Source organism: Nipponia nippon, unplaced genomic scaffold (assembly GCF_047370975.1).
Source record: "Nipponia nippon isolate SJK-2023a ecotype South Korea unplaced genomic scaffold, ASM4737097v1 scaffold_2, whole genome shotgun sequence".
Classification (NCBI taxonomy): Eukaryota; Metazoa; Chordata; class Aves; order Pelecaniformes; family Threskiornithidae; genus Nipponia; species Nipponia nippon.
The window spans coordinates 85902139-85927215 of NW_028262336.1; the positions used below are offsets into that span (position 1 = coordinate 85902139).

At 42.9% G+C, this 25077-nt stretch overlaps 2 protein-coding genes across 15 annotated transcripts in view; both read right to left on the bottom strand.

The window, feature by feature from the left end:
- LMO7 (LIM domain 7) overlaps positions 1-18285 on the bottom strand; it is a 132664-nt gene extending 114379 nt beyond the window's left edge. For 13 of the 14 annotated variants that reach the window (XM_087757058.1, XM_087757057.1, XM_087757054.1 and 10 more), the window contains exon 1: positions 18142-18235. In XM_087757058.1, the coding sequence (XP_087613184.1) occupies positions 18142-18210 (69 nt within the window). In that variant the 5' untranslated portion in view covers positions 18211-18235. Of the gene's footprint in view, positions 1-18141 lie in introns of all 14 variants that reach the window. The other variant, XM_087757051.1, reaches the window with a different exon arrangement.
- Positions 18286-24474: 6189 nt separating this feature from the next.
- UCHL3 (ubiquitin C-terminal hydrolase L3) overlaps positions 24475-25077 on the bottom strand; it is a 44985-nt gene continuing 44382 nt past the window's right edge. The window contains exon 10 of the mRNA XM_087759305.1: positions 24475-24704. Coding sequence (XP_087615431.1) covers positions 24621-24704 — 84 coding nt within the window. The 3' untranslated portion in view covers positions 24475-24620. The remainder of the gene's footprint in view (positions 24705-25077) is intronic.

Sequence of the window (25077 nt, forward strand, 5' to 3'; positions counted from 1 at the left end):
AATTTGCAGAAAGAAGATTGTCGCATATTAGGGAAGAAATTTAACTATAAAAGTTATGTACCATAGACGAGTTTAGCAGTTTTTAAGAGGTTAAAAAAAAGAAAATATATGCCAAGAATGGTCTAGGTATAAGAACATCCGGTCTTACAAGAGCATAGTTATGAACTACGTGACCTCTGAGCTCCTTCCAGCCACATATGCAATTTCCACATGAAAGAGCTTATTACTCAGTCAGTTTCATCATCTGAATACCAAACCAAGAGAAAATTCTTAGTTAAGCATGTATGCATCTGCAGGATTTAGGGCATAAGACAGAACAAAGTGAGTTTCGGGGGGAGTTTTGGTGGCATTTTGGAAATGAGGTACTTCAGAGCAACTGTTCAAAACACATGATAACCTAGACGCAAAAAATGCCTACACGTAAATCAGTTTATTTTCGGATGTATGCTCTAAGTGTCAAGTCAGAAATTCAAACCTGTAATGCCTGTTGTGACCTGACATTGTTGAAACAACAAAAAAGAAAAACTGTATACCCATGGGGGGGGGGGGGGGGGCGGGAGACAGACACAAGTACTCCCCCCTCAAGTAACTATAATTACTCAGATCAGGATAACTACCAACTCTGAAGACACACACTTTAAGTGGCACTTACACTACCATATATAACCCAAACACCAGACCCTATAACTCTAATGTTATGGTAAAAGTTGAATAGGGAATTATGATTTATTGGAATTTAAAGGCCTATTAGAATTTAAAGTACTGGTTGCATCCGATATATGCTCTCTTATGAATTCTGTTCCCAAAATAAATTCCTCTGTATGGCCTGTTAATTCTCATCACTTGCTAGGGATGCGGAGGAAGGAACCAATTGGTCTTTATGTGCGAGGTTCTTAGTGTTACATTGCTTAGAGAAGCTCTTGGTGGTCCAACCGTGCTCCTCTAGTGGCCTGCTGCCCTGGAACCACTGGAGATGCCTGCAGAGAGATGGGAGAGCGTAAGGTGGTGGTGCTGAGGATGCCTATGCACCGTTGGCACTTTCTACATTTCCACAGAGATTACGTGACAGTGTCAGACAAGAAAAAAAAAAAAATTCTGGTTTCCCTTTCCTTGATGGAAGATTGTCTTGATCTAATAAAAATGACTGACCTACAAGCTCTGACGGACAAAGGGCTCCTCCTGGGCACCTCCAATGACAGTTATGCAGGAATGGGGCAGGTACCAGTGTAGAGAATAGCCACAGCTACTGCAGTGTTTTCTTTGAAGAGCCTCCAGAAACCACATAAGAAAAATAACAGAAACATATTTTTTTGGAAGGGAACATTCAAAGTAAAAGCAGGTCTGGACTTCATTACACAGCTATTGGTCACAGGTGCTACATGAATCCACCTGCTCAAGGCATCATTTTAGACACATACATATTTAAAAAAAAAAAAAAAAACAACTTAAAAAACCCCCAAGTTTTTGCCACCTCAAGGAAGAAGATGCAAAACCCCACACAGCCTTCCTGCCAGAGGAAGGAAGGGAAGAAACGCAGGACAAGAATGGAGAACCCTGGAAGATGTGCTGTTTGTGTTTGCATTTGAGAAATGGCGGGGTGGAAAGATGAGAACAGCCACTTTTGTTGTCTGCCCCATCCCCTCCAGCGTGCACTGACAGAGTGTCCAGCACAGCCCTCGCATAACCCTGCCTCAGGTCAGCAGTGGGGACATGACTTCTGCTACACCTTGGTCTCCTGCCTTTGCCTTCATCCAGCGCTGAAGAAGGCGCGAGTCTGGATAATGCCGGTTCCACTGCTGTTTCCAGCAGCCCTGTGCAACGTTACCACTGAATTCAGGGAGGTTTCACAGAAGCCTGGCAAGCTGAGACAACCCTAAGGCCGGATGACCAAACATTTCATGGTAATGGCAGCTGGCAGAAGAACCTCAAAAAATCCCAAATATGAAAGTCAAACAGTGGTAGATTAGAGGTTGCCCTCCAAGGCTTTGTTTGGACAAAGATTTGTAGTAGTAAAGGCTACATACACTTTAACATGTGCTAAATTCATACCGATACGTGTCTCTGTCAAAAGATGCGTCTATGAAAAGCGACTGTCAGTCTTTGTATTAGATTTATCAATAGAGATCAAAGGACAGATTTCGGGTCAATAAAGTGAATGGCCCATCTTGCTTTCAATGGCTTTGAAAAAGCAAATTAAAATTAAATAATGTCCAACAAAAGCAACAAAAACTTTGTTAATATTCTTGCCTACATGCAGGAATAAGTCTACAATGTAACTACCCAAAACACTTTTTACCAAAACAAAAAATGGGTACCATGAAACAACTGTGAAACATATATTCAACATTATTTGAAAATAGCTTATTCTAGAATGAAAGATTTCCCTTATAAACACTGTAATGGCAAGTTCAGAATCCCTGAAAAATATCTTCTGAATCCTTGGGAAGTCATAATACACTGCAATGGAAGATATTGTTATTTTAATCAAATCTGAAAACTTTGCACAACATGAAACTGGATTAAGCAGTAAACATTTTGCTGGCTAATGAAAGTTTTTGTGAGCAAACTTGTGACACCAACATTTCTGCTAAAAAGAAAAAAAAATCCTACATGTGAAAAAATACAAATCGCAGAAAATTCTTTGTAGCTCTTTATAGTAATTTTGCAAACATTTTAAAGACTTTTGTACTACTCAAAAACGCAGAGCAGTGTTCAGATTAACAGAAAATAACTGACACAAAACATCAACTCAACTCCTTTCTGTGTCTTGATCCTATTTTTTCACATAAATGAAACATTTGTGAAATTCATAGCATCTGAACACCGAACACACATTTTTTCGGTATGACATAGCAAGGGCTATTTTAAGATGCTGGAATGTCATTAATTTGTGCCCCTTAGCTCAGCAAGTTGTAAATTATTAGCTCTAGAGCACCAAAACAAAGTAAAGCCTGTCTAAGCCCATTTCATCTGACTACTAACTTTTAATTTAAACACTATTTCAAGACCCAATGCCAAAACCCTGTGTATACTATTTATCATAAAACTGAAAGGGAAGCCTGATGTACGTATACTTACAGGAAGACAAGAACAACTTTTTTTTTTTTTAAGCCTAAAGCTTGGCCCTTTCAGTTTCCCGATATTTCAAACAAGTACCTACATTTCTGCTGGTAATGAAGCGCCTGAGGAGTAAGTTTAGCTTGAGGTGTCACTGTCAAAGCTTTTTCCTATAGTGTCAACAGGAGGGGAGGGAAAGAAGAATATGACTAAGCATAATGCAATTTAAATACCTATTCTTCTGGTTACCAGAGATTCCTGTACTTAACGGCAGCCTCACGCTTTAAAGAGAGAAGAGACTTGTACTATCAGATTCCCGTTCCTGCTGAGTTTTACGGGAAACAGCAAGTCCTTGGCTGCTGTGCTCCATCACAAGGGGCTGCACGACGGGTTACAGGACTGTGGCAGCTCTGTAGCTCTGGTCTCTGGAAAAGCCTTAAACTCTCAAGAGATTATACGACTCCCCAGACAAGGCTGAAAAGGAAATTATACGGGGAAAAGTGGGGAGCTCCAGAAAGGCTATGAAAGTTTGGCTCTGAGAGAGAAGCTCTCCCGACAGCAAACCACTTTGAATGGAGCAGCAGACACTACTTTGTGTTTGTTTTTTAAATCCATGAAACAGAACACACCTACCACTTCTTTTTTCATCCCGAGCAATTCATTCAAAGTCAAAGCTTTGGTCTGAAGCTTAAGGCCTTTTATTTTATTTTATTTAGTTCTGGGCTAGCCTTAAAGGAGCAGTGAGAGAGGTTTAAAACTGGCAACATCATTCACCAGGAAATACAAGTTACTTCCTCTTAGACACCTATGGAGTACGCTTGTTTCGAGTTCTTCAAGTTTGAGAAAAAAATCTGGACTTCAAAAATCCCTACTGTAATTAATAACTTGCTCTAATTTGACTTTAAATGTGTTTAATCACTATGAAGGAACAGTAAAAGAAAAGTTCGTCATCACCTGATATTTTAAAGTAACAGCTTTACAATGGTACTTTACTGTTTAGCCGACCTCCACTTTGAGCCACAGGACCTTCATACTAGGCTTCAAGAAGAAGGGGAAAAATAAGCAGTGAGCACATTGACACAACTCTGAGACTTGGGTAACAAAAGAGGCTGAAAATTCAAGTGGCAGTGAATGGTCCCGCTGCATGCTCCCACCTCTGGCCAGCCTGGTAGGGGTCTCTGTCCTGCGGCCCCCTCTGCCCCCAATCCAAACATTTCACTCAGATAATTTTAATTCATATGTATGGGAGAATTAGGTTTTTAATAATTCTGCAAGTCTTCCTTACTCAAAAGGACGCAGAAGCCAAAGGAACATATAAAGGAAAAGAAATTTTAAGAAAGGATAATCTAGAATTCTCCACACTTAGACAAAGAGAAATAAAATTTAAACATCCAATTCCTAACTTAAAAAAAAAAAAATCTAAAAGAGCTCATTTTTATTTTCAACAGTTACCTGGATTTTTTTTATAAGTCCTTATCCCCCTGAAAGAAGTTTTAATGAGGAAGGTATCACACTGAAGCACTGAAACCCAAGCTAGATAATTTCCATAACCACAGAAAATATATTTCAAGCTTCTTTTCCCTGGCAACTGTTTTTATCCCTGGTTGGAAATATCTTCTTTCTCTTTTGTGCTTAAAGAAAAAAAAAAGTTCAAATACACAGGCAGGCTGCTGTAGCAGCTCTGAGTTGAGATGCTCCTGTTCACCTCAGCTGGGCAATTTCCTAACTCCAATGGGTGCCACTAAAGCAATCAGACTGTTTAACATCCCATGCAAATTATTGGAGATGAATGCCCAAATCCACCAGCGCACATGCAAATGGAAATTAGCAAAAAGCAGCAATATGGTAATTCAGCATGATGCTGAATTTAATACAAACATCTCTAAAGGAAATCAACAGGAGATAGGAAGCAAGACAAACTTAGGTACTGTAGCACAAGTTACAGCAGAAGGTCCAAATGATGATACTCAAAACAGAAAACGCCACTCCATAGACTGTTTCTGTTTTGGGTTTGTGGTTTTTTTTTTTTTTCCTTATCTGGAACAAAGAATATTTACCTGCTCCTAAAAAAAACAAAGCAAAACAAGAAAAAAAAAAACACAAAACCTCCCCGAGCCATGAGTACATCTTAAAGTTGTTGTGGCAGACGTACAGTACTAACCACCTTGAATGTTCTCCCCCCTAAACTTAATCTCCACGTAGCTAAACAAATATTAATAATTGAAAAGCACACAAAGTGTTTTAAGGGAGTAATTAACAACTTCATTTCAGTTTAGCAGCTGATTCTTAGTTGGCGTTAAACCAACAGGAGCTTAAAAGAACCTATTATACAGGGATAAGATTCTGAATAACCTTGTGAGTTACTAGTCGGCAGTTTGATGTGGCCTTCAGACTTCAAACGCCCCTTTTATAAGAAAAGAGGACAAAAGGCAGAGAGGTCTTTATCATCATTTATGGTAAATAAGATAGACAAATCTACTACGTACTAGAAAGCTGATGTAAGGAAAAGACTGAACTTTGCATGAGCTTCATCAACGTTTTAGGAGCCCTGAATTACCCAGTAGGTTTTTGATTAGAAGACGACAGTAATTTGGAAAGGCAACAGCAAATAGTCCAGTAGTACAGAAGAATCCAGACAGAAAAGTTTCTGCTACTTTGCTACCAGCAGATGCTTGGGAGGACACATCACCAGATTGCAGCGGAGCACATGCCCAAGCATTTCCTAACAACTTCAGTGAACAAATCCCACCCTGGGCACACACAGCTCAAGCTCTCTTCATTTTCTGCTGCTCAGCCTGAACAATTCCTATTCCCTCAGTCATGAGCACATAAGGCAGACGGGCAAAACTGATGATCCCAGGAGCTGGCGTTAGAGGAATTGCATATTAAGGTCTAATCACTAAATACACACACTGCTGATAATCAGGCCACATAGAAACAAAAGGATCTTCCCCTTACCAGAACTCACTGATGAGAAACCAGCACTGACATATGGCTTAAAATTAATGTAGTGTGAAATGAAAAGTACAGACCTTTAAGTGGAAAGCTGCCTAATGTAATTTTCACAATTACCATTTAATTTAAAAAGCAGATCAAAGAAGTGCATCATTTACATTTTCAAACATTAAGTTTTAAAGATCAAAGACCTCTAGTATTTCCAGATTGCATATATGTAACTTGGTTAGAGTAATGAATCTATGCAGAGGGAGAACATGAACTGCTCGTTTGCTCCGTGCAGCAGTTTCCCCATCATCTGAGACTGTAGCAAGTGGTATCTGCAACAAGCATCATCAACAAGCACTTGTTGACAGTATATATATATATAGAAGCAAGGGGCTTTGGGGTCTAAAATAGCATTATACCAATTTTCTGACTGCTGGAGAACTCTCTCCCTGAAACCAGCCACTGCCACAGAGATTTTTCACAACTCCAGCCTGACAGCTATGATTGAACAGTGCTTACATGATGTTCCAGAGGTCATTAAAGACTTCACTTCGTTGTAGTGTTTAACCAAAACCATGTTTTCATGACAGTGCTGTAGCCTAATTATGCCAAAAAGTTACACAGAGAGAAGTGCACTGTGTAAATATTCCAAAACATGTCAGTTTAATTCTATGAACTACCAGCAGCAAAAGTGATGTTTCAATGACCACTGGGAGTTGCTGCAACAGACCCTGGTCAAACTCAGTGTAAAGTAGAAAGTGTCCTGGCACTTATACCCAGGAAGCAATCAAACTTTTGGTTCATACTGAAGACTTATGCTTACTTCTGAGAGCCTCCCAAAAAAAAAAAAAAAAAAAACAAAACCAAAACGCGGCTTAGAATTCAAGATTAAAACCAGATTTTTCTCGGCAGAAAACCAGAGAGCACCACGGCCATGAAAACCTATGCTTAAAAAAAAAAAAGAGACAATCATTTAAACTGAACCAGTAAACAGGAGCTGCTCGTGGAAGTTGAGAAGATGGCCAAAACTTCTCTTACTAAGTTGAGGAATGTGACAACACCACACGTGTAATGTGCAATGATATCTGGTACCTGATGGCTGGTGTTACAGTAACATTCAATCCCCAGAGCCTTCCTTATTGTACGCTAAGATCCTCAATACATCATGCTGCCTGCCAGACTGGTCCCAACCACAGGACGGATTTTTATCTGCATCTCCCTTGCGTTACCTATTTCCCTTCCGAATCATGGGATTAAAACTATTTTAAAAGTAGATGGGAGGGGATATATAATGCTAACATTTACACAGAGACTTTAATTCTTATCTCACTGTATTACACATCCAAAACAGGAAAGAAAGGGGCATATGAAATCCACGTACCTACCTTTAAACACAAGAGGATTTAAAGCAGTTTTCTCAAGAGAAGCTTCTCCAACAGATACTTCTCATGGTAAGGATGTTGCATTTTATAACTATCAAGTTCCTAAAAAGATGAACAGCCATTATACTTTCACAACAGTTGAGGAGCCTGTGTATTATTAGTACTCTGGGAAACAGTCTTCCTGACAGACAAAAGGAGTTACGTAGAAGCAACTTCGGTACTTTAAATCTTCTCTCACAAAATAGAAACGTGAGCAATATCCAGGCTCTTTAGATGAAGAAAATGATTAGCTGTGTCTGGCTGCAATTAACTTGCAGCATCCTAATCTCAAGGGATGTTTATGTTGCATAATGCTGTGGAATACATGGGTGTTCCTGCCAGACCTAAACTGGTTCACATGAATTTCTGTGTGACAGCAGCCACACTGCTTCCAATCCCCAGCCTACATCAGGTAGGCAGACACAGTCAAAGCAGTTAAAGGTCTTAATCGGCATCTCTGACAAAGATTAAAACCACTATGTGCAATCTAAGCAACATTATAGGCATCAGCAGATGAAAAAAATGGTTAAATTGGCTAAAAATTGGTGCACGTCACATCTATCTCCATTAGCAGTCTGCAGAAGAGTGCCCCTTCCCAAAGGGGAATATATGTCCCCTGCCTCAAGAAGAAACAACGAGACGTACACTTCTTTACTTGAGTGGAGAAGCACGTGCTGAGGTTGGGATGAGAAGGATCCGGAGATCCAGATCTCTTCTCCATATCCTCCCCCGCCCAGCAGCAACGTCTGTTAAACTGAGCCTGCACCAGATTCATCCCTTCCCAGACTGCGCAATAGTGCAAGAATAAAGATAAGACACGGCCGAGCTACAGCCACAGCACAGCTGGGTTAGGGATAACACTCTAAGGAAATAAAAAAAAAAAAAAAAAAAAAAAGACCGAGGCGAGTAAGACTGGCATACCTTTAAAAACAGCCGAGACACACCAATATCCTTTCCATATTTCACTCCCCCGTATCTGAAAAGTAGCGTGACACTAGAGATGTCTTCTACCGCCTGAGAGACACCCTCCTCTATCCTACCTCCTCGGCTGATCACAGAGGAAAGAGAAAACAATCAGATGAGTCACCGCTGGAAATCTGCACGGCTGGATCGCATCTAACCCATCTCCTCGCCAGACACAGGAAACGGCATTGCTGCCAGCCTCCCGACCACATCTGCTTAGATGGTGGAAACCGCTGCTCCAGCCTTACGCTTTGTTCCTGTGACCAGTAGATGCACTTCTTGCAAGAGACTTGCCCACGTGCAAAGACGAAATCTTGTTGCCGAAATGTGCATGTTAAGTATTTCGCATTCTGACAAAATTAACTATTGTATTGAGAACCAGACATGATTTAATAGCATTATTCATCTTAACTACAGTATATCCAAATAAGTTCAGGAAAAGAACATTCACCTTTTTACTGTAATTTTCAAGGGGAGACAGTTTTCACAAGGAAAGATCACAGATTCTACTGGAAAATGGAATGCCACAAGATTTTAGTTTCTGTGTTAAAGAAAAAATATATATATTTTAGAAATTCTTAGCTGGGGAGGTAAGAAAGGAAAGAAAACAAAAAGGGAGCCATAGGCACACACATTTTTCAGCCAGGTCTAATAGTAGGCTTCCATGCCCCATGGTAGGTAAAGTAGATGAGATACTGATTTTACAAATAGGTAAGTGAAACAATTAAAATACATATAACAACACATTCAGAAATTTAGAACAGTCTGAGACTGTATTCCCCCAACCTTTTAAATGACCAAAATGCAAAACAAATGTAAAAAACCCCTGACTTAAAAAGCCAGTATGTTCTACAAAATTTCATAATTTAAATACTTACAGGGTACGAAATTCACTCCAGTAAGAAGGAAAAAGTAGTTATTTACAAATAACCTTAGGTGCACATTTCTCCTCTTCCCTTTCCAAGCCTCTCTCCTCTGTCACTTCTCCACAGCGCAGAGCTCCCAACCCCATCCGCCGACACCTGACGCGCAGAACTTCCTGGAGTCTTTAACCGCGCTCTCAAATGAGACGACAGCCTGCGCCTGCAAGACCTACCCCAGCATCACAGAGGGCTTTTGGATTTTATCAGACGCATGAAGGCTAGGTCATTAGTGAACAACCCAGTCTGTGCATTTTAATGGGGATTTGTCTCTGAAAAAAAATTCATCGACATGGAAGACTCATATTTGTGAAGCAATACCCTCCTGAATAATCATCGCGTCGATGTTTATTATATCAGGGTTATTTTTCCCTCCACAGCATCAGGCAAATGTCTGTGAAAGATATCCATCTGTACCTGGAGCTCATGCCTTCATCCTCACCTCATTTTCATTCAGTCCAAATAAGAGCAACTCCACACAACCTTTTTACTGAATGCCGAGAACTCGCAATGAGGATGCCCACCTGACGTTTTAAAAAAAAAAAAAATTTATACAAAGGTGAGACCTTTGTAGTTAGTTGAGACAGTCAATGTCACTTTGTTACAACCCCTTTTGTTTGCAAAAGAACCTGCAATCAAACGTCTGGCCCATTTTTGTTCGGTATTACATTTTCAGGTGCATCAAAAAGGCACATTTTGTCAGTGGCACCGTTTAGGCAAACGGAGCATGGTGACACAAGGAGGAAAAGAGGTTTTTCTTAAGAGTGGAAATGCAGTAATGCCTAGCTTTGTCCCCAGCTTCACCTAACCTGAAACAGTATCCAAAGAAGCATTTCAAGGCAGTGCAACAGCTGTTGCTACAAACCCCCCCCGCCCCTGCGGTGTCAAACCTGGATCTTCATTTTTCTCCCTCTTCTCCACAGCCGCTTTGACATCTGGCTTTGTGTGCTTCCGTTCTTTATCACACCGTGATTTACTAGCTGACATGGTCATTTGACCACAGAGAAAGTCTCAGATCAAATTCCACAAGCTAGATTTTTCAAATTCCTTCCTGATGGAAAAAATCATAAATAAATAACAAATAGTGGGGCCAGTAAAGTACTTCCAGGAAAGAATTTGCAAATAACACTGGAGATGAGATCTGGGATTAGATTGCACCCCTGAAGGGCAGGTGATGATCGCTGCAGAACTGCTGGGCCAGATGGCCCCACGCTTCTGAAGGACCATCTCCCAACCAACGAAACTCCAGCGAGACGCAAGGGCTGCTTCTGCCACAGCCGACGTCAGCGTATAAGCATATCAAATACTTTCAAATGCTTTAGCCCAGAAACTCCTGGCAGAGTTTCTATTTAAATTAGCTCCAACTGTATTTATAAGCCTTATGAAATTCATCCTGAAGAAGTTATTTATGGCTGGAAGCCAGCCTCCCTAACTCAGGTGTCTAGCTTATACCTCGACCCCGGGCGCCTAGCGACGGCTCCCGAGTCATACAAGGAAGAGAGCTGGGCAATGAGCAGAAGCAGGTGACTTGAGAGGCCTCCAGGGAAAGAGATGGCTTGCCTAAAATTCAGGTGTCTGCCCCTATTCATCCCACTAGCTCGGTTGCAACCCAACAGCAACCTGCGGCCAACCCCGCCATCACCACCTCTTCCCCGGCACGAGCACTGATGCCCATCTTGCCTCCCAGGAGCCAAGCGAGCACCAAATACCACAGAAGAGGCCAAGTTTCCATCATCAGATGAACTCCCTGAGCCAAATCACCGGAGGGTCAGACAAACACCACTGCCACCACAAAGAAGGCAGGAGAAGGACATGTCAAGCACGGGAGTTTAAATGACACCTTGCTGGGTAACAGCCCAGCACTAACACTAAATCACGTTGTTGTGGGACTTTACCCTAGGAGGACGGCTTGGACCAACACCTAACATTGTCACTGTCTGTGGTAGTTGAATTGACCCCAACCCAGGTACTCCTTTCAAGCTGTGTTACATGACAATGATATTCACTTTTTTGGCCAATGTAGTAATAACTATTTGCCAAAGTTAATATATCAAGTTCCTTTTCTAATAGTAATGACTGAAAGCTAAATCACATCCAGAAACAAAAGTTAGGACTTTCACATGAGCTGGTGCAAAAAACCTGTGCCAAAACATTCAGCACTGGCAAAAAAATAAAGCAAGTCTTACAATCCTCATATGCCCTTTTAAGATAATCCCCAGATGTTTTGTACCACAAATGCAAAACACTGTTGAAATTAAGTTTCTCTATTCTCAGTAACACAAATTAAAATTCTACCGCTAAATATCCAACTGGAAGCTAGCACACTGTGAGTCAGATCCATACATCTTTCTTTTCATTGGAAAAGCAGAAATTTAGCACTATTCATAAAAGCTAAATTTGCAACTGTTTGCAGAAGCTCACAGCATGAGGAACTAAAGAACCTATTTTAAAGGAGCTTTATTCACTACATTCCTTTAAAGTTAAGTTTTTTACTTGGACTGACAGTATTCAGATATGTGAAAAACAGCAAAACCAAAACACCCCTCCTAAGGTAATTTGGATAATATATGTTAGGTGTGTCAAGCACACCTTCGACCAGCAGAAGCATTTCTAGTACACTGGGTCTGAGGGCACGTGCTGTTTTTCATTAATTTGCTGAAGTTGGAAAGACCATTTTAAAAATGGTAGTTGAATTACATTAGTCTCGTTAAGCAGAACATGTTGAGGGGTTTTAAAGAGCTTTTTTTAAAACAAAACAAAAAAACCTCCTCCAGGAGTGGATAAAGGAACTTTAAAGAGGAGGAGTGGTAGGTATAAGAAACAGCTGGAATGTATCCGGTTCTTACAACACAATAAAACCCAAGTGTTTTCCAAAGCTCAGTAAGGTCACCGTCTAATGTAATATACCCAAGTGCTCATTAAAAACTTAAAATTTTGGATGAAAAAAAAAAAAAGTGTTTGACAAAGAAAAGGTGCTAAAAGGGAGTCCATAGTAAGGGGGGAGGGGGGCGGGGGGAAGCATGCTGAACATGGAAATCATCATCTCACCTCCTCCCCAAACTATGGCAGGAAAAAAAATACATGACCTCACAAAACTGAAGAAAGGATCAGGTCACAGTTCAAAAAACAAACAAACTAAAAGACAGGAGGAAAAGAACAGAAGTAACACCATGACTAACTGCAGTTGGTAACCATAAAATACAGAACAGAAAAGTCCAGTCAGAATTGCCTATAGGTCCCCTTAAGCTGCAATGCATTTCCTAGTATAGAAGAAATACCCTTTTCTATAGTCAACAAGTTAATTCTTCCTCTTAAAGTGCCTGCAGATGCTGCTTTCATGCAAAATTTTAAAGCAGCGCTCAAAACTACAAAGAAAAACCGTCCACAAAGGAAACGACACTGTGAACTTAGCTCAAAGCTATGCACGCACATTGCACAGGACTGCGTGAAGACAGACTTCGAGCACCTCTGAAAAATCTGAATATAAACTTGAAAATATATAAACCCACCTTGCAGAAACGAGGAAATAGATTTTACTCCCAAGCAAAAATCATTCCCGTTTTTCTCTCAAACACATCACCAAATGCACCATGGACACCTTTCCTGCGGTCTGGCAGGAAGGGGACAAGATCACAGAGAGAATAATGTTCAGCCAGATAAAACAGTTATTACTGTCACCCTCTCCCTCCAAAACATTATTGCTAGCCCTGTTATATGATATTTTGCCACAGCACTTTCATAGTCTGCAGCCAGCGGAGACCATTATTTCTAGGATTTACATTCCCACAGCATTTACTTAACAGCATGTATATTTATGTATCAATTCATATTTATATATTAATTGGATACACTGAGATTTACTCCATGCAAGGGCTCACTGCCAAGAATCCATACGCAACAATGAAATATTGATGCATCCACCTAAAGGCGGGTTAAATACATCCCTTATGTAGGCGCGAGCCAGGACTTTGGCAGCAGCGCTGTAAGAAGTTCTCCAGAAACCAGCCCACCCAGGTTTTATGACTTGACAGAATTACCCAGTATTAGACATGGTTTAGGCAACACAATATCTAGATTTTGCCTTTTCATTCACACGTTTTTCATTCTGACATCATCCAGGACATCGACTCGCTCTCTACACACTATCTGAGAATACCTTACCCAGAACGAAGGAAAACCTTTTCATAATCATTAGTTCAACTGAAATAAAGGTACCTACGAGAAGAGGATTTGAACTGTAAGAGGAGTCTTCTGCCTCTACAGTTATTCCTCCCATCTGCCATACCAGACTGTATGCATTAGATTCATGCTTGGGGGAAAAAACAAAACAAAATATGCACCAAGGTAAGATCTCTATGCAAATACAGGGAAAACATCACTGCTAGACTTCTTGCTGCATTTGCAGAAGCCATAAAAATATACAGTAGAAATGCAGATTCTGAACAGTTCAACAAATAGAAACATTTGGTGACCACATGTCAGAGACATTCACTGGATTTGATTGCTGTACTGTTGGACCAAACCAAAAGATTTCAGTAAGTAGTCGTAGCTCTCAAGTTTTATCCTCAAGCTGACTCTTTCTACCAAGCTACTCTGCAAATCTGCTTTTTTAATCTTCTGAGCAGGTGGGGGTGTGTACACAAGTTTGTTTTTTCCTGGAAAAAGGCAAAACCAAAAGCCCCCACATTGTTTTCCAACATCCAAAATGTAACAGATACTTTTAAAACACAAAGGAAGATAGTTTTGGACTCTGAAAAGCACACTGTAATGCAATAATAAATGAAGTTGTCAGCACACACAACAGCATTCAGATAAATTACACTATTTCACTTCCTATTTAATAGCCACAGCAGCCACGAGCAGCAGAGGTACCTTTAGCTGCTGTCCAGACATACTGGGCTCTCTTCCTCTAATGCTGCCTATCGAAAACGATAAAAAACCTTATCATGCTACAGAAATCCTAACGGTGAAATACCTCTCTCCATCAACACTGGGTAGTGTTAGCGCCAGAAAGGACGCCTGTTCCGCTGCAGCGGCCTTGCATGAGGAACAGTCCCATGACTACAGGGTCCTGCTTGTGACTCCGAGACTGACGCCTTCGATGACGGTATTAGATGAAATTAGTAGCTCTTGGAACATCTGACTTTTAACAACTCCAGATCAGTTATTAGGGGGAGAAATTCAGCTCCTGAGAGGCCTCGTAATAGCTTGCAATATTAAGAGTGACTTGGCCCAACACCAATTTTTCACTTCAGCCGATTTACCAAGGTTGTTCCACGTGCTTTCCTACAGCTCTGCTGCTTCCCCCCAACAATTCATTCAGGCACACGCTCACTGCCCACCCTCCCTCAGACGGGATCCGTATGTTCGACTACTTCAGGGAACTAAAGAAATTCAAGCATTATTTGCCTCAGGGCACTCTAACTAAAGATTTACAGACTTTGTGGGTCAGGTTTCAAGTTGCTTTAGCAAACGATTTCAAACCCCAGACATTTACCTGAGGATTAGGGTTCATATAAGAGACAGAACAGGAATCAAAAGCGGAGAGGTTTTACAAGAAAACAGCACGCGCTCTTCTTTCCTCTTGAACTCCGAGAGGGACATCACCCCTGAAACGGTGAAGGGTGTTTTGGGGGAGAGGGACCATGTCTCCCCTTCATTCACAAAGATGAACTTCGAGGTGGACCGCGGAGAGGAAGAGGCAGGCTTCCCTCCCACATCTTGAGGCAGGAAAACAGACTCGGCAGTCTGGGATATTTAATAGCTGGGCGAAGAATGCTTTGGTTTGGAGGAACAGCTTTTGGCTTGCTTAAGTTATAATATGGAACAGAACGCAGTAAAATAATTTTAACCCAGCTATTTCTAGCTTTGGCAAACACAGCTCTACCTTAGAGAAACTATTTCTAAGTTGTGTTGTTTCAGTGTTTTATTCTGGTCTCAGCATGCACCATCTGCCCAGCTGAGGTGCTATGTAAAGGCTGAACTGCACCTGAGTTTGACCAGACCAGTTGTTACAGGCAAAGCTCAGAAGACTCCAAAAGTCCCAGGGGCAAGAACCCAACACCATGAATCAGCGCCAGGTTCTGGATAAGGGACGAGAAGCGCTTGAGCTTTGCACAGAAAATGACTGCTCTTTCCCCAAAAGCAGCAGATGACCTCAACAGCCAGCTCTCCCAGAGCGACTAACCGTCTCCAGCTAGAGTAACCGACACCGAGACAAGCGACATTATCTCCCCTCCCAGTTCACCACGGCACGCAAAACCCAAGAGGCTGGGGACTACGCTTGAAAAGGTCTTTGCACTGTAAAGACTACAGACCTGCCTCGTCCGCATTATCATACACTACGCCTCAACATGAATCTGGATTAAAGAACAAAGTCTTTCATTAACTAACACCAGATTATCAGATGCAATGTTTTGTTGTTATTACTCTTAATCAAGTTGCTGGGTTTTTTGGTTTTGTTTTTTTTGTGTTGTATAGCATAAGAACTAGGATCAAATGTTTGAGCTCCCACCAGCCAGTGGCTGCCGTACAACATGGAGACTCCAGCTGGGAACAGGCAGAAGAGGGACCTGACCAGGATGTAATTTTCTCTCGCCAAAAGCTTCGAGAAGAGATGGGGTAAAAACTTTTGATGTTCTGGGGTGGTTTTTCTCCCCCCTGAGATCTCACAAATACAGCTGCCCATTCCCGTTACAAAAAGCCCTCAGCTTCAAGGTTTGAGCTCAGCTCTTCTGAGTTGTTTTTTTTTTTTAAATCTCAGAGTCTAAAAAGCTCCATACTGAAATACAGAAATATGTCAACACAGATTTCATTAGCAAAGGGAAATAGTAACAGTTTACAAAGAGATTTTTGCTTGTTCTTTTAAAATATATAGTAGCTAGTGTTTGTATGCTTTCATCTTCCTCTAATGTTAGGGGGAAGCTGGCACACAAAACCTTACCAAAACATAAGAAATTCAAGTTCATAAATATTTGGAAATCTGCCTCATCTTCAAAACTAATTGCTTAATCATTAGGACTCACCAAGTTTCCCTCTCAACCATATACACACCGCCGTGTTTCACCAAGACTCACAAAACCTTGGGACGCATCTTATTACTCTAAAAATATCTTTACTCTTCTCATACGACAACGGAAATGGTTGGTCTTGGCTTTTTAACCCATCTGGATTTAAAGAGCAGAGAAACACAACGGACTCTCTGAAACGCAAACCTCATTTCATAGGGAAGTAAACATTTACATTTTCCTTCAACATTATGGAATTCTTAACATCCTGTTTATCAATACCTTCAGGTTTTTAAGTTACTCGATTTACAATAAAACGCTTCTCCAAGGAGTGAGTTTAAAACTTACTTTAAAATGAGAACAGCTTTTACGTATCAGAAACAAAGTATAGCCAGACAAACTAGAAGGGGAAGGGGGGAGCTGAACGTACTGTTTTTCCGCTACACGAACAGCGCACGCTTTCCACTTCCATCGCTTTGCTGGTCCTCCCATGTGCCACTGGCAGGCACAGCGGGAGCCTTCTGCAGGAACGGTACAACCAGCCAGTATCAAATGAAAATTAATAATTAAAACAAATCCCCAAACCCTTAAAATAGGGTTTTCGAAGATGACGTTACATCACCTCAACGGAACGATTTAAAGTGAGCTTTGCCAATTTAAAGAAAGCAATGCAAGAAATGGATAGGCGGGAGGGGAATGCTTTAATTACTCACAGCTAGCTCTTACAAAATTGACACTTGGGGAAGCCAGGACTGCTTTAGTCACCTCCGTTCACGGATGGCGCTTACAGAATTGACACCTGTGGAAGTCATTTGCGATACCCTCGCCTACGGTGCTCTCGGTTCAAAATTCTCAGTAGATTTTAAGCACTAGATGTCATCGTTTTCCAGAGGAAACAAAGAAGCCTGGACTTGGGAAGCTTGCAAAGACGGGGGGGTAAAAAGTAACGAACACCCTTCTTTGAATATTGACTCTGTTGAAAGTTGCTGGAATAGTGTTTCCGACACCGTAAGGTTCGCCTTGAGCGAACGGGTGCGAAGAAACGCGCTGAAAGTTATTCGGCTGCTGCAATACACACAAGCCCGCGCGCTGAAGCTCCTCTTCAAAAGCACACAGTGACCCTGAGCGAGGCTGCTCCGTCCTCCCAACACCTCCCAGAACACCTTCCGCGCCGCCAGCCCCGCTCGCCAGCCCCGCTCGCCAGCCCCGCTCGCCAGCCCCGCTCGCCAGCCCCGCTCGCCAGCCCCGCCGGGCCCTGACCCCGCGCGCAGGTAGGCACGCGGGTACCCCCGCCAGCAGCCCCTCTCCCCGTGCGCCAACGGCCGCCGCGCCCGCGTCACCTCCTGTGGCGAGGCGGAAAACACCGGTGTTCGCATCAAGCGCCATGTGCCGTCACACGCTCGTGTTTAAAAACAGGAGAGAAGAAAATGACTGTAATTTCAGGTGACTCTCTGTCCTGAGCGCTTCTGAGACAGGAAGGAGTGCCTTTAATTCAGACTGCCTCAGAGCGAGCGCTAGAAAAGTAATTTAGAAGTCGGCAAGAGATTATAAGCCTTAATGACAGGAGGGCAGCCCCACCAGCCTTTCATTGGGATTTGGGCGGGGGGGGGAGGGGGGGCGTTGGCGATACCGCAAAGACTGCCGAGGAAGAAACAAAGTTTGGGAGCCGCGTCCCCGGCGCTGCTGCCCGGCGACGGGGCGGGGGGGAGCCCCGCGGCGGCGTCCCCCCGCCTCAGCCCCGCGGGGGTGCAGCGAGACCCCGGCCTCGGGTGGGGGGCGCGGGGCGACGGGGAGGGGGGCGCCGCGCAGAAGGACGGAGGGACGCCTCACCTCTACCCATCGCTGAGCTTCGGCGAACGCCGCCTGGCAGTCGCCCTCCGCCTCCTCTCTCCCCTCCATGGCCGGCAGAGCGGGCGGGCGGGCGGGCGGGCGATCCTCCGGCGGGCTGGGGCGGCGGAGAGCAGCCGCTGTCATTCAGCTGCCTCCTTTTAACGCTCCCCGCGCCGTCTCCTCCCCCTCCGCCTCCTCCCCGCCGCGCTCCCCCTCCCGGGAGCTCGCTGGCGCTCAGCGACCGCAAGAATGCGAAGGAGCCGCTGGCTGTGAGGCAACCCCGCGCCCCGCCGGGGCAGCCGGACGCCCGGGAGGGGCTGCACCCCTCGCGGCTGCGGCTGCGGCGGCGCCCCTCGCCCTCCCGCTCGCCCGCTGCCGTCGGCTCCCGCCCCGGCGCATACCAGGAATAGCTGGGGACAATCGCACCTTTCAGGGCCGGACACCTCCGCCCCGGCCCCCGCCACCTGCCGCCCCCGCCCGGCCGGGACCAGCCTGCGGCGGGGCGGCGGGAGCCCCGTCCCGGGCCGGCTCCCTCAGCGCCTCAGCAGCGGGTCCCCCCTCGCAGCCATCCACGGCCCCGTGAGCCGGGGGCGGGAGGGGAACGACTCCGCGCTCTTCCGCAGCGTCGTCCCGTTTGGGGACGAAGTTAGGAGCCGTTTCCACTGCCTCGGAAGAGATGGGGGGTCCACGCTTTGAACGCTTTTCACGCAAAATGACCGAAGCAGAGCAGCCTGGGGCAGAGCGGCAGCGGCGCAGCTCAGCCCCTGCGCGTCCCGCCTGCCCGCGGGACCCCCTGCAGCAATTCGGGCTTTGCCCACGGTACCCCTGCTACGTGCCCGTTGCTTTATTCCACTCGGGTCTCTGCCCCCGACACACCGCAACAAGTTTCTTCGTGACTTCTCCGCTCCCCACGCTGCCCTGCGCTCGGGCCCCGAGCTGAGGCCCTGCCTGGGTGCCGCCATTCCCAGCCCCGCTCCTCCTGCGGCTGGCGGGAGGCCGCGCGGGGCTCCGGCCCCACTGGTGACCGCAACCACGGGGCCAGGCGGGAGGAGGCTGTGCCTCTGCAACGCTTCTTCCACCCTGAGCTGGCCGTTCAGCTGGAGCCGGGACAGAGCAGGTGTGCTGACAAACACAGCAAAACCCTTTCTTTCAGTACAGGAGCAGACAGTAGACACATTCAGAGCAGAAAAAGTAATGAAATACCAGGAAAAAAAGAGACGTTTTCTGGAATATTCATGCACAGCAGTAGGTTTTGTTTTTTTTTTTTAAAAAAGTACTCTATTTCCTTTTAACATTGTATTTAGGATTATCTTTTTCTACTTGAACTGTTAATAACATTCTTCTTTCCGTATCATCTCTCTAAGCAAAACTGAGTTGCTGCACCCATCTTCTGCTTGTATGGCCCAGGGCAGAACATACCCTGAGATTTTTTTTAAGGACTGCTGAGAAAAGATAGCTTAAAATTCGTACTGCGCACAAACTAGCTTCTCCTAAGCTGTTTACTTGGGAGCACATCTTATTTCTGCTCTGTAAACAACCTTCTTAGAACAGGAGAGAAGGTTTTAGGAGAGCAATGCCGCACGCCAAGAAGCTGTTGGCCATCATTTTCTGCAGCAGACGGGAATTCGTGTTAGTGGCAGTACCCACTGAAATAAGTTCCACAGGAGATGTTTGCCAGTCATTAAAGTTACAAATCCATAGAAATTATGTTGTTAGCTCCTCACAGTGGTATGATTTGAGACATCTATGCTATAGAGTCAGTGATGAATAAAACAATAATCAAAGCTATAATTCTGAATTTTTTTCTTACTCCTTTTTCCTGCTCCAAGGCAGATCAGCCACAAGACCAAATACAAATGAAGAATCTGCCTTTTTCTTGAGCGGGAAGCCTGAGCATCAGAAAACAACCCTCTCATCTCACTATTTAGCAGTCATGACTACAAAGGCTAAAAAAAAAGTCTAAATAAAGCATGTATGTGCTGCTGCTGGCTGACATCAGTTTGCGTTAACTGTCTAATAAACATTTTTCTGGAGAACTACTGCAGCCTTTCTCAGATTTTTAAGGTCTGCCTTTTCATTTCATATAAAAATATGATGCTTGTCCCTAAGTAGGAGGAAGTAACTATGAATACTACAAAAGTTTAAAGTTATTTGAGAATAAAATTCTATGAAACAGGTTTCAAAAGAGGTCATGTTTAAAAAAGATTCCAAGTTCTCACTTACTTCTGGCTGTTTTATTTCACTGAATGGCAAATCAAATCAGTTCTCTTGTGAATCACGTGTTTAATATTTTAGATCAAATAATTCAAGTAATCCGAGTAATCAAGTAATTTGATTAAATCCTCCTTTTAGTGAGGTGCATGGACCACAGCAGCTTTCAAGTCGAAGTTATTCACTGAGTAAAAAAAGTTCCAACAAGTTAATTTCTTCCTCAAAGTGAATTTTAAATTAATTGTCACAGATAATTTATCCATGAGAGCCCAAACATCCAAAATAGTTGAATATTCCTTTGTGCGAACAAGGTAAGTCACCAGACTCCTAGATCAGAAAAAGCCTATGTATACCAGATGACTGCTAATTGTTGGTGTCGAAAGTAGCAAACATAATATTGTTCTACTCAGCAACTGTCTGTGCTCCCAGGGATAAGTCAAGCAACAGTTTATGTCATATTCTTTTCACAGAGAGTTCTACAAATATTTGATACAATAATATTTTCTACCCAGGCAGGCTTCTCCCCTTAAGGAAAGACAATATTTATTTTTTAAATGTGGGCTGTTAAGTGTGTTTATGTTCTAAAACTTACATTTCAGTGACAGAAAGCAAGAAAGCACTTCTTTCTCCTTCTTTCCTCAATTGAATCATGCAGCCATGACTGAAAGGAAAGGGCACTGTACTGGTTATTAAACTCTTACGGTTTCTCAATAAAACGCTTGTAATAACATGGGAAAACTTACACCAATATACTTAAAAGAGCTTGAACAATCCTGAGTGCTTAATAGCACACCAACTCCACTCAGCTAAAATTAATATAAGTGCTGAGCCTGCATCATCACTTCACTCCTACATGCACCATTTCCATAAGATGATACGTAGGGCCAGCCCGGACTGCAGGAGCTGAAGATGGATTTCCTGGCAGTCGCTAGCGCCGCATGCCTGTGGCCAAACCATGCTCCACACAAAGGTGGTGAGGCTCTGGCAGTGCTGCACGAGTTTGGAAATACAGCGTTGTTTTCCCACGGAGCTTGAGCTCGTAAGCACAGATCGTACAGATAAGGCAACATCTGCATGGGCATCGCAGAGCCAAAAGCACCGTGTGGCTCTGCAGGGCTCGTCAGCCCCGGGTCAGGACCTTGCTGGGCTACGCGAGTCAGCCAAGCATTCGTACCTCACTCCTTGTATCCAAGTTATACGGGTTCTATCAATGCCAAAGATATTCCAGCATCTTGTAGGTCCCTTTACTTCCTGTGCTCCTGTTCAGTTTGGGCCCCTCACTACAAGAAGGACATTGAGATGCCGGAGCGCCTCCAAAGAAGGGCAACGGAGTTGGTGAAGGGTCTAGAGAGCAAGTGTTACAAGGCGCGGCTGAGGGAGCTGGGGTTGTTTAGTCTGGAGAAGAGGAGGCTGAGGGGAGACCTTATTGCTCTCTACAACTACCTGAAAGGAGGTTGTAGCGAGGTGGGGGTCAGTCTCTTCTCCCCAGTAACAAGCGATAGGACGAGAGGAAACGGCCTCAAGTTGCGCCAGGGGAAGTTTAGGTTGGATATTAGGAAAAACTTCTTCACGGAAAGGGTAGTCAGGCACTGGAACAGGCTGCCCAGGGAAGTGGTTGAGTCTCCATCCCTGGAGGTATTTAAAAGATGGGTAGGCGTGGTGCTCGAGGACGTGGTTTAGTGGTGGACTTGGCAGTGCTAGGTTAACGGTTGGACACAATGATCTTAAGGGTCTTTTCCAGCCTTAACGATTCTATGATTCTAAGATGGTCACCAATGCCTGTGACAAGCATGAGCTTACAAGCTCTGGAAAGCTGTTACACCGTAGATGTTAGGCGAGACAGTATTTCTGCAGTGCAGTCTTTCAAACTTTCAATCTAGCAAGGGACCGTGCCGTGAGCAGATAGAGTTCAGCAGAAAAACTGGTGCACTGCTCTTCCTTTGTCATCTCAAACTTTTGGGAACCTTTCCAAAAGCGATGTTCACTAAAAAGTACCATCTCATATATTAATAAACCAGAAATTAACACTGAAAGTAAAACAAAACGGAAGGAAACCTTATCCTGCAGGACAACCGATTTGAAGACTACGTAAAAAACACCTAGCAAAACTATATTGCCAAAATACTAAGAATTCTTAGAAATAAGTTTTTATATAAGATTCAAGATGTATTTTTCCAGTGTGACCATGAAAACTCCCACCCCACGTTTATTATTCTAACCTTGATTTCCTTTGTCATGAATACACTTAATCAGTCCTCAAACTCAATTAAAGCTCCAGTTCTGAAGTGATTTTGCAATAAACAATTGCACAAAGACAGAGCCCCTCCATTTATGACCTAAACCCACCAAAATCTTCTGAACATTGAAGAGCATGTATGGTGTGAATATTTCCCTAAAGCAGACAACTGATGCAGCTCGTTTACCAGCTGTGAACTGCACTTCCTCTCCTTCCTCACCCTCCTCCCTACCCTAAAAGCACCTTATCTATATTAACTATGGCTTACTTTAAATGTAATCCTCCGAGTCACCTTTAGCATAAAATATGCGATATCCCAATTAAATTGTGACAACTTTTATTTGATTTTTCTGGTAGATAATGCAGCTGCTTTGGTTACTAAAGCCTTCAATTTTTATTTAAAAGAAGTTTCAGGGCTTTACTAATGAGCATGGCAACATAAAGCAAGTCTTAACGATACTGCATTTTATTGGGGTGAAAAAGTGCTCAAAAATAGAAGCTCATTAGTGTTGTTCTTCCCCCTCACTTTTCCAACCAGCTCACGTATAGGAAACAGACTCTTAGCGGACTCTCCAGGTGACATGTTTTAGACAGACACTCTGACTTTTTCTTTAGAGTGCAAAAGATGTTCTTAAGTGATAAGACAGACTCCCGGGCCTCTTTCTTTTCTATAAAGAAGGAAAACTCTGCCAGATTGCTTCTGGCATAACCCCATTCGTTTTTCCTGCAATGACAATTGATAGAGAATGAAAGCACTCTCGGACACGGAGGGTTCAGTTTCCTTCAGCAGCCGTCTTGATTGGACGCAAATCTGAATTATTTCACTTCAAAGTAACAAATAAGGAATATTTTTTTGGAAGGTCAAAAACATGCACATTAACCAAAACCAACCTTCACAAGAATCCTGAAGCGTAAGATTGCTTAAAAAAAAACAAAACCAAAAACAAACAAAAAAACCCAACAAAACCCCAAACCAACCAAATTGTTACTAATTCAAGTGTAGAAATTGGTCAACAGTACCTTAAGATCCAGTGGGTGGGGTGGGAGGGATGGCACAGGGGAAGGATATCACATAGCATTCAGTAATGCCACCTGACAAACTTACAAGAGAGATTCCTAAAGGGGAAAAAAAAGCATATGACCATCATGGCTGTCTTAAAATCTATAGTCTGTTTCTGTTCTTGTTACACAAAACTTCATTACAACAATCGTTACTTTTCTATCATTTATTTCAGTTAGGTGAGATACTTCACATTGCTGTATTCACCTGCCTGTGCCCTCTGCAGTTCTACCACTTGAACTAGCATTAATTACTACTGTGGCTTTTCTGGGACAAAAATCCATGTAGTTTTTCAACATAGACAGATAGCAGACGCTGGTTTAACTAAAGCTTTTTGACAGTTTATTAACATTATCAGGCTTGAGAAACAAAATTAAGTTTTATTCAAAATGTAAAGATTAAGATAATTTTAAAATATTAGTGCTCACCAACAATAAGAAGAAACAGTCCTTTTCCTGCCTTTTTTCTTCCATATATTTATTTATAAATGATGCACTGAAAAAAATGTCTTTGTCTTTTGAGTCACCTGCAAAAGTTCTTACAAGATTCTTGTATCATTATAATTAAAAGATGGAGATAGCCTCGTATTTCAAGTTTTTACCCATTAACAAACCCCATAATCCACTCAAAATGTTATCTGTGAATGATACAAATGATAATCCTGCTCTGAACTAGCTCATCATTATTATGATGAAATATCACAGACAGTAATTCCCAAAACTTTTAAGGGGGTGGAAGGGGAAAAACCCACCACATATTAGTTTTGCACAAAATGCATGCGTGTATATAAATACCCAAAGTTGCTTTAGGAACAAGCAGCAAGATATAGCAAGGACAAATGCAAAGTTTATTCCATGTGTGCTACAATTAATCAACATGTTAGGGAAGTATCAAAATTTGTACTATTAACATATGGCAACAGTTTTATTGTTACAATACATTGCAATAGATTAGCCCCACTGGAAAAGGCTTTTAAGCTGCAGACAGTGCAATTGCATTAAATCTTAATTCTTCTGGGTCACGTTCCATGAATTTCTTGCAAACTTCTATTGCATCCTAGGGAAAGAAGTAAAAAAACAAAAAACCAAAAAAACACTATAAATCATGCTTATTAAAAAAAAAAAACAAACCATGAAATATGAAGATATGCCTTATACAATCTATGCTCAAAATGGATTTTTCCATAAAGGATTACTAAATAATATGACAAATCTACATAAACTGTATTTCTGATCTGAGTTACCACTATTCAAGAGTATTTACAGTGCTCATATGGGCAACATAAGAGAGCAAAAATTTTATGCAGAACCTTAGCAACAATGACTTTTTGTGACTGAATATTACTTTGTGCAACAGATGTGTCATTTGTCTGACTTTCTAAATGCATCTCTGAAGTTTGCCTTTACCAGTACTGCTGTATTCAGAAATT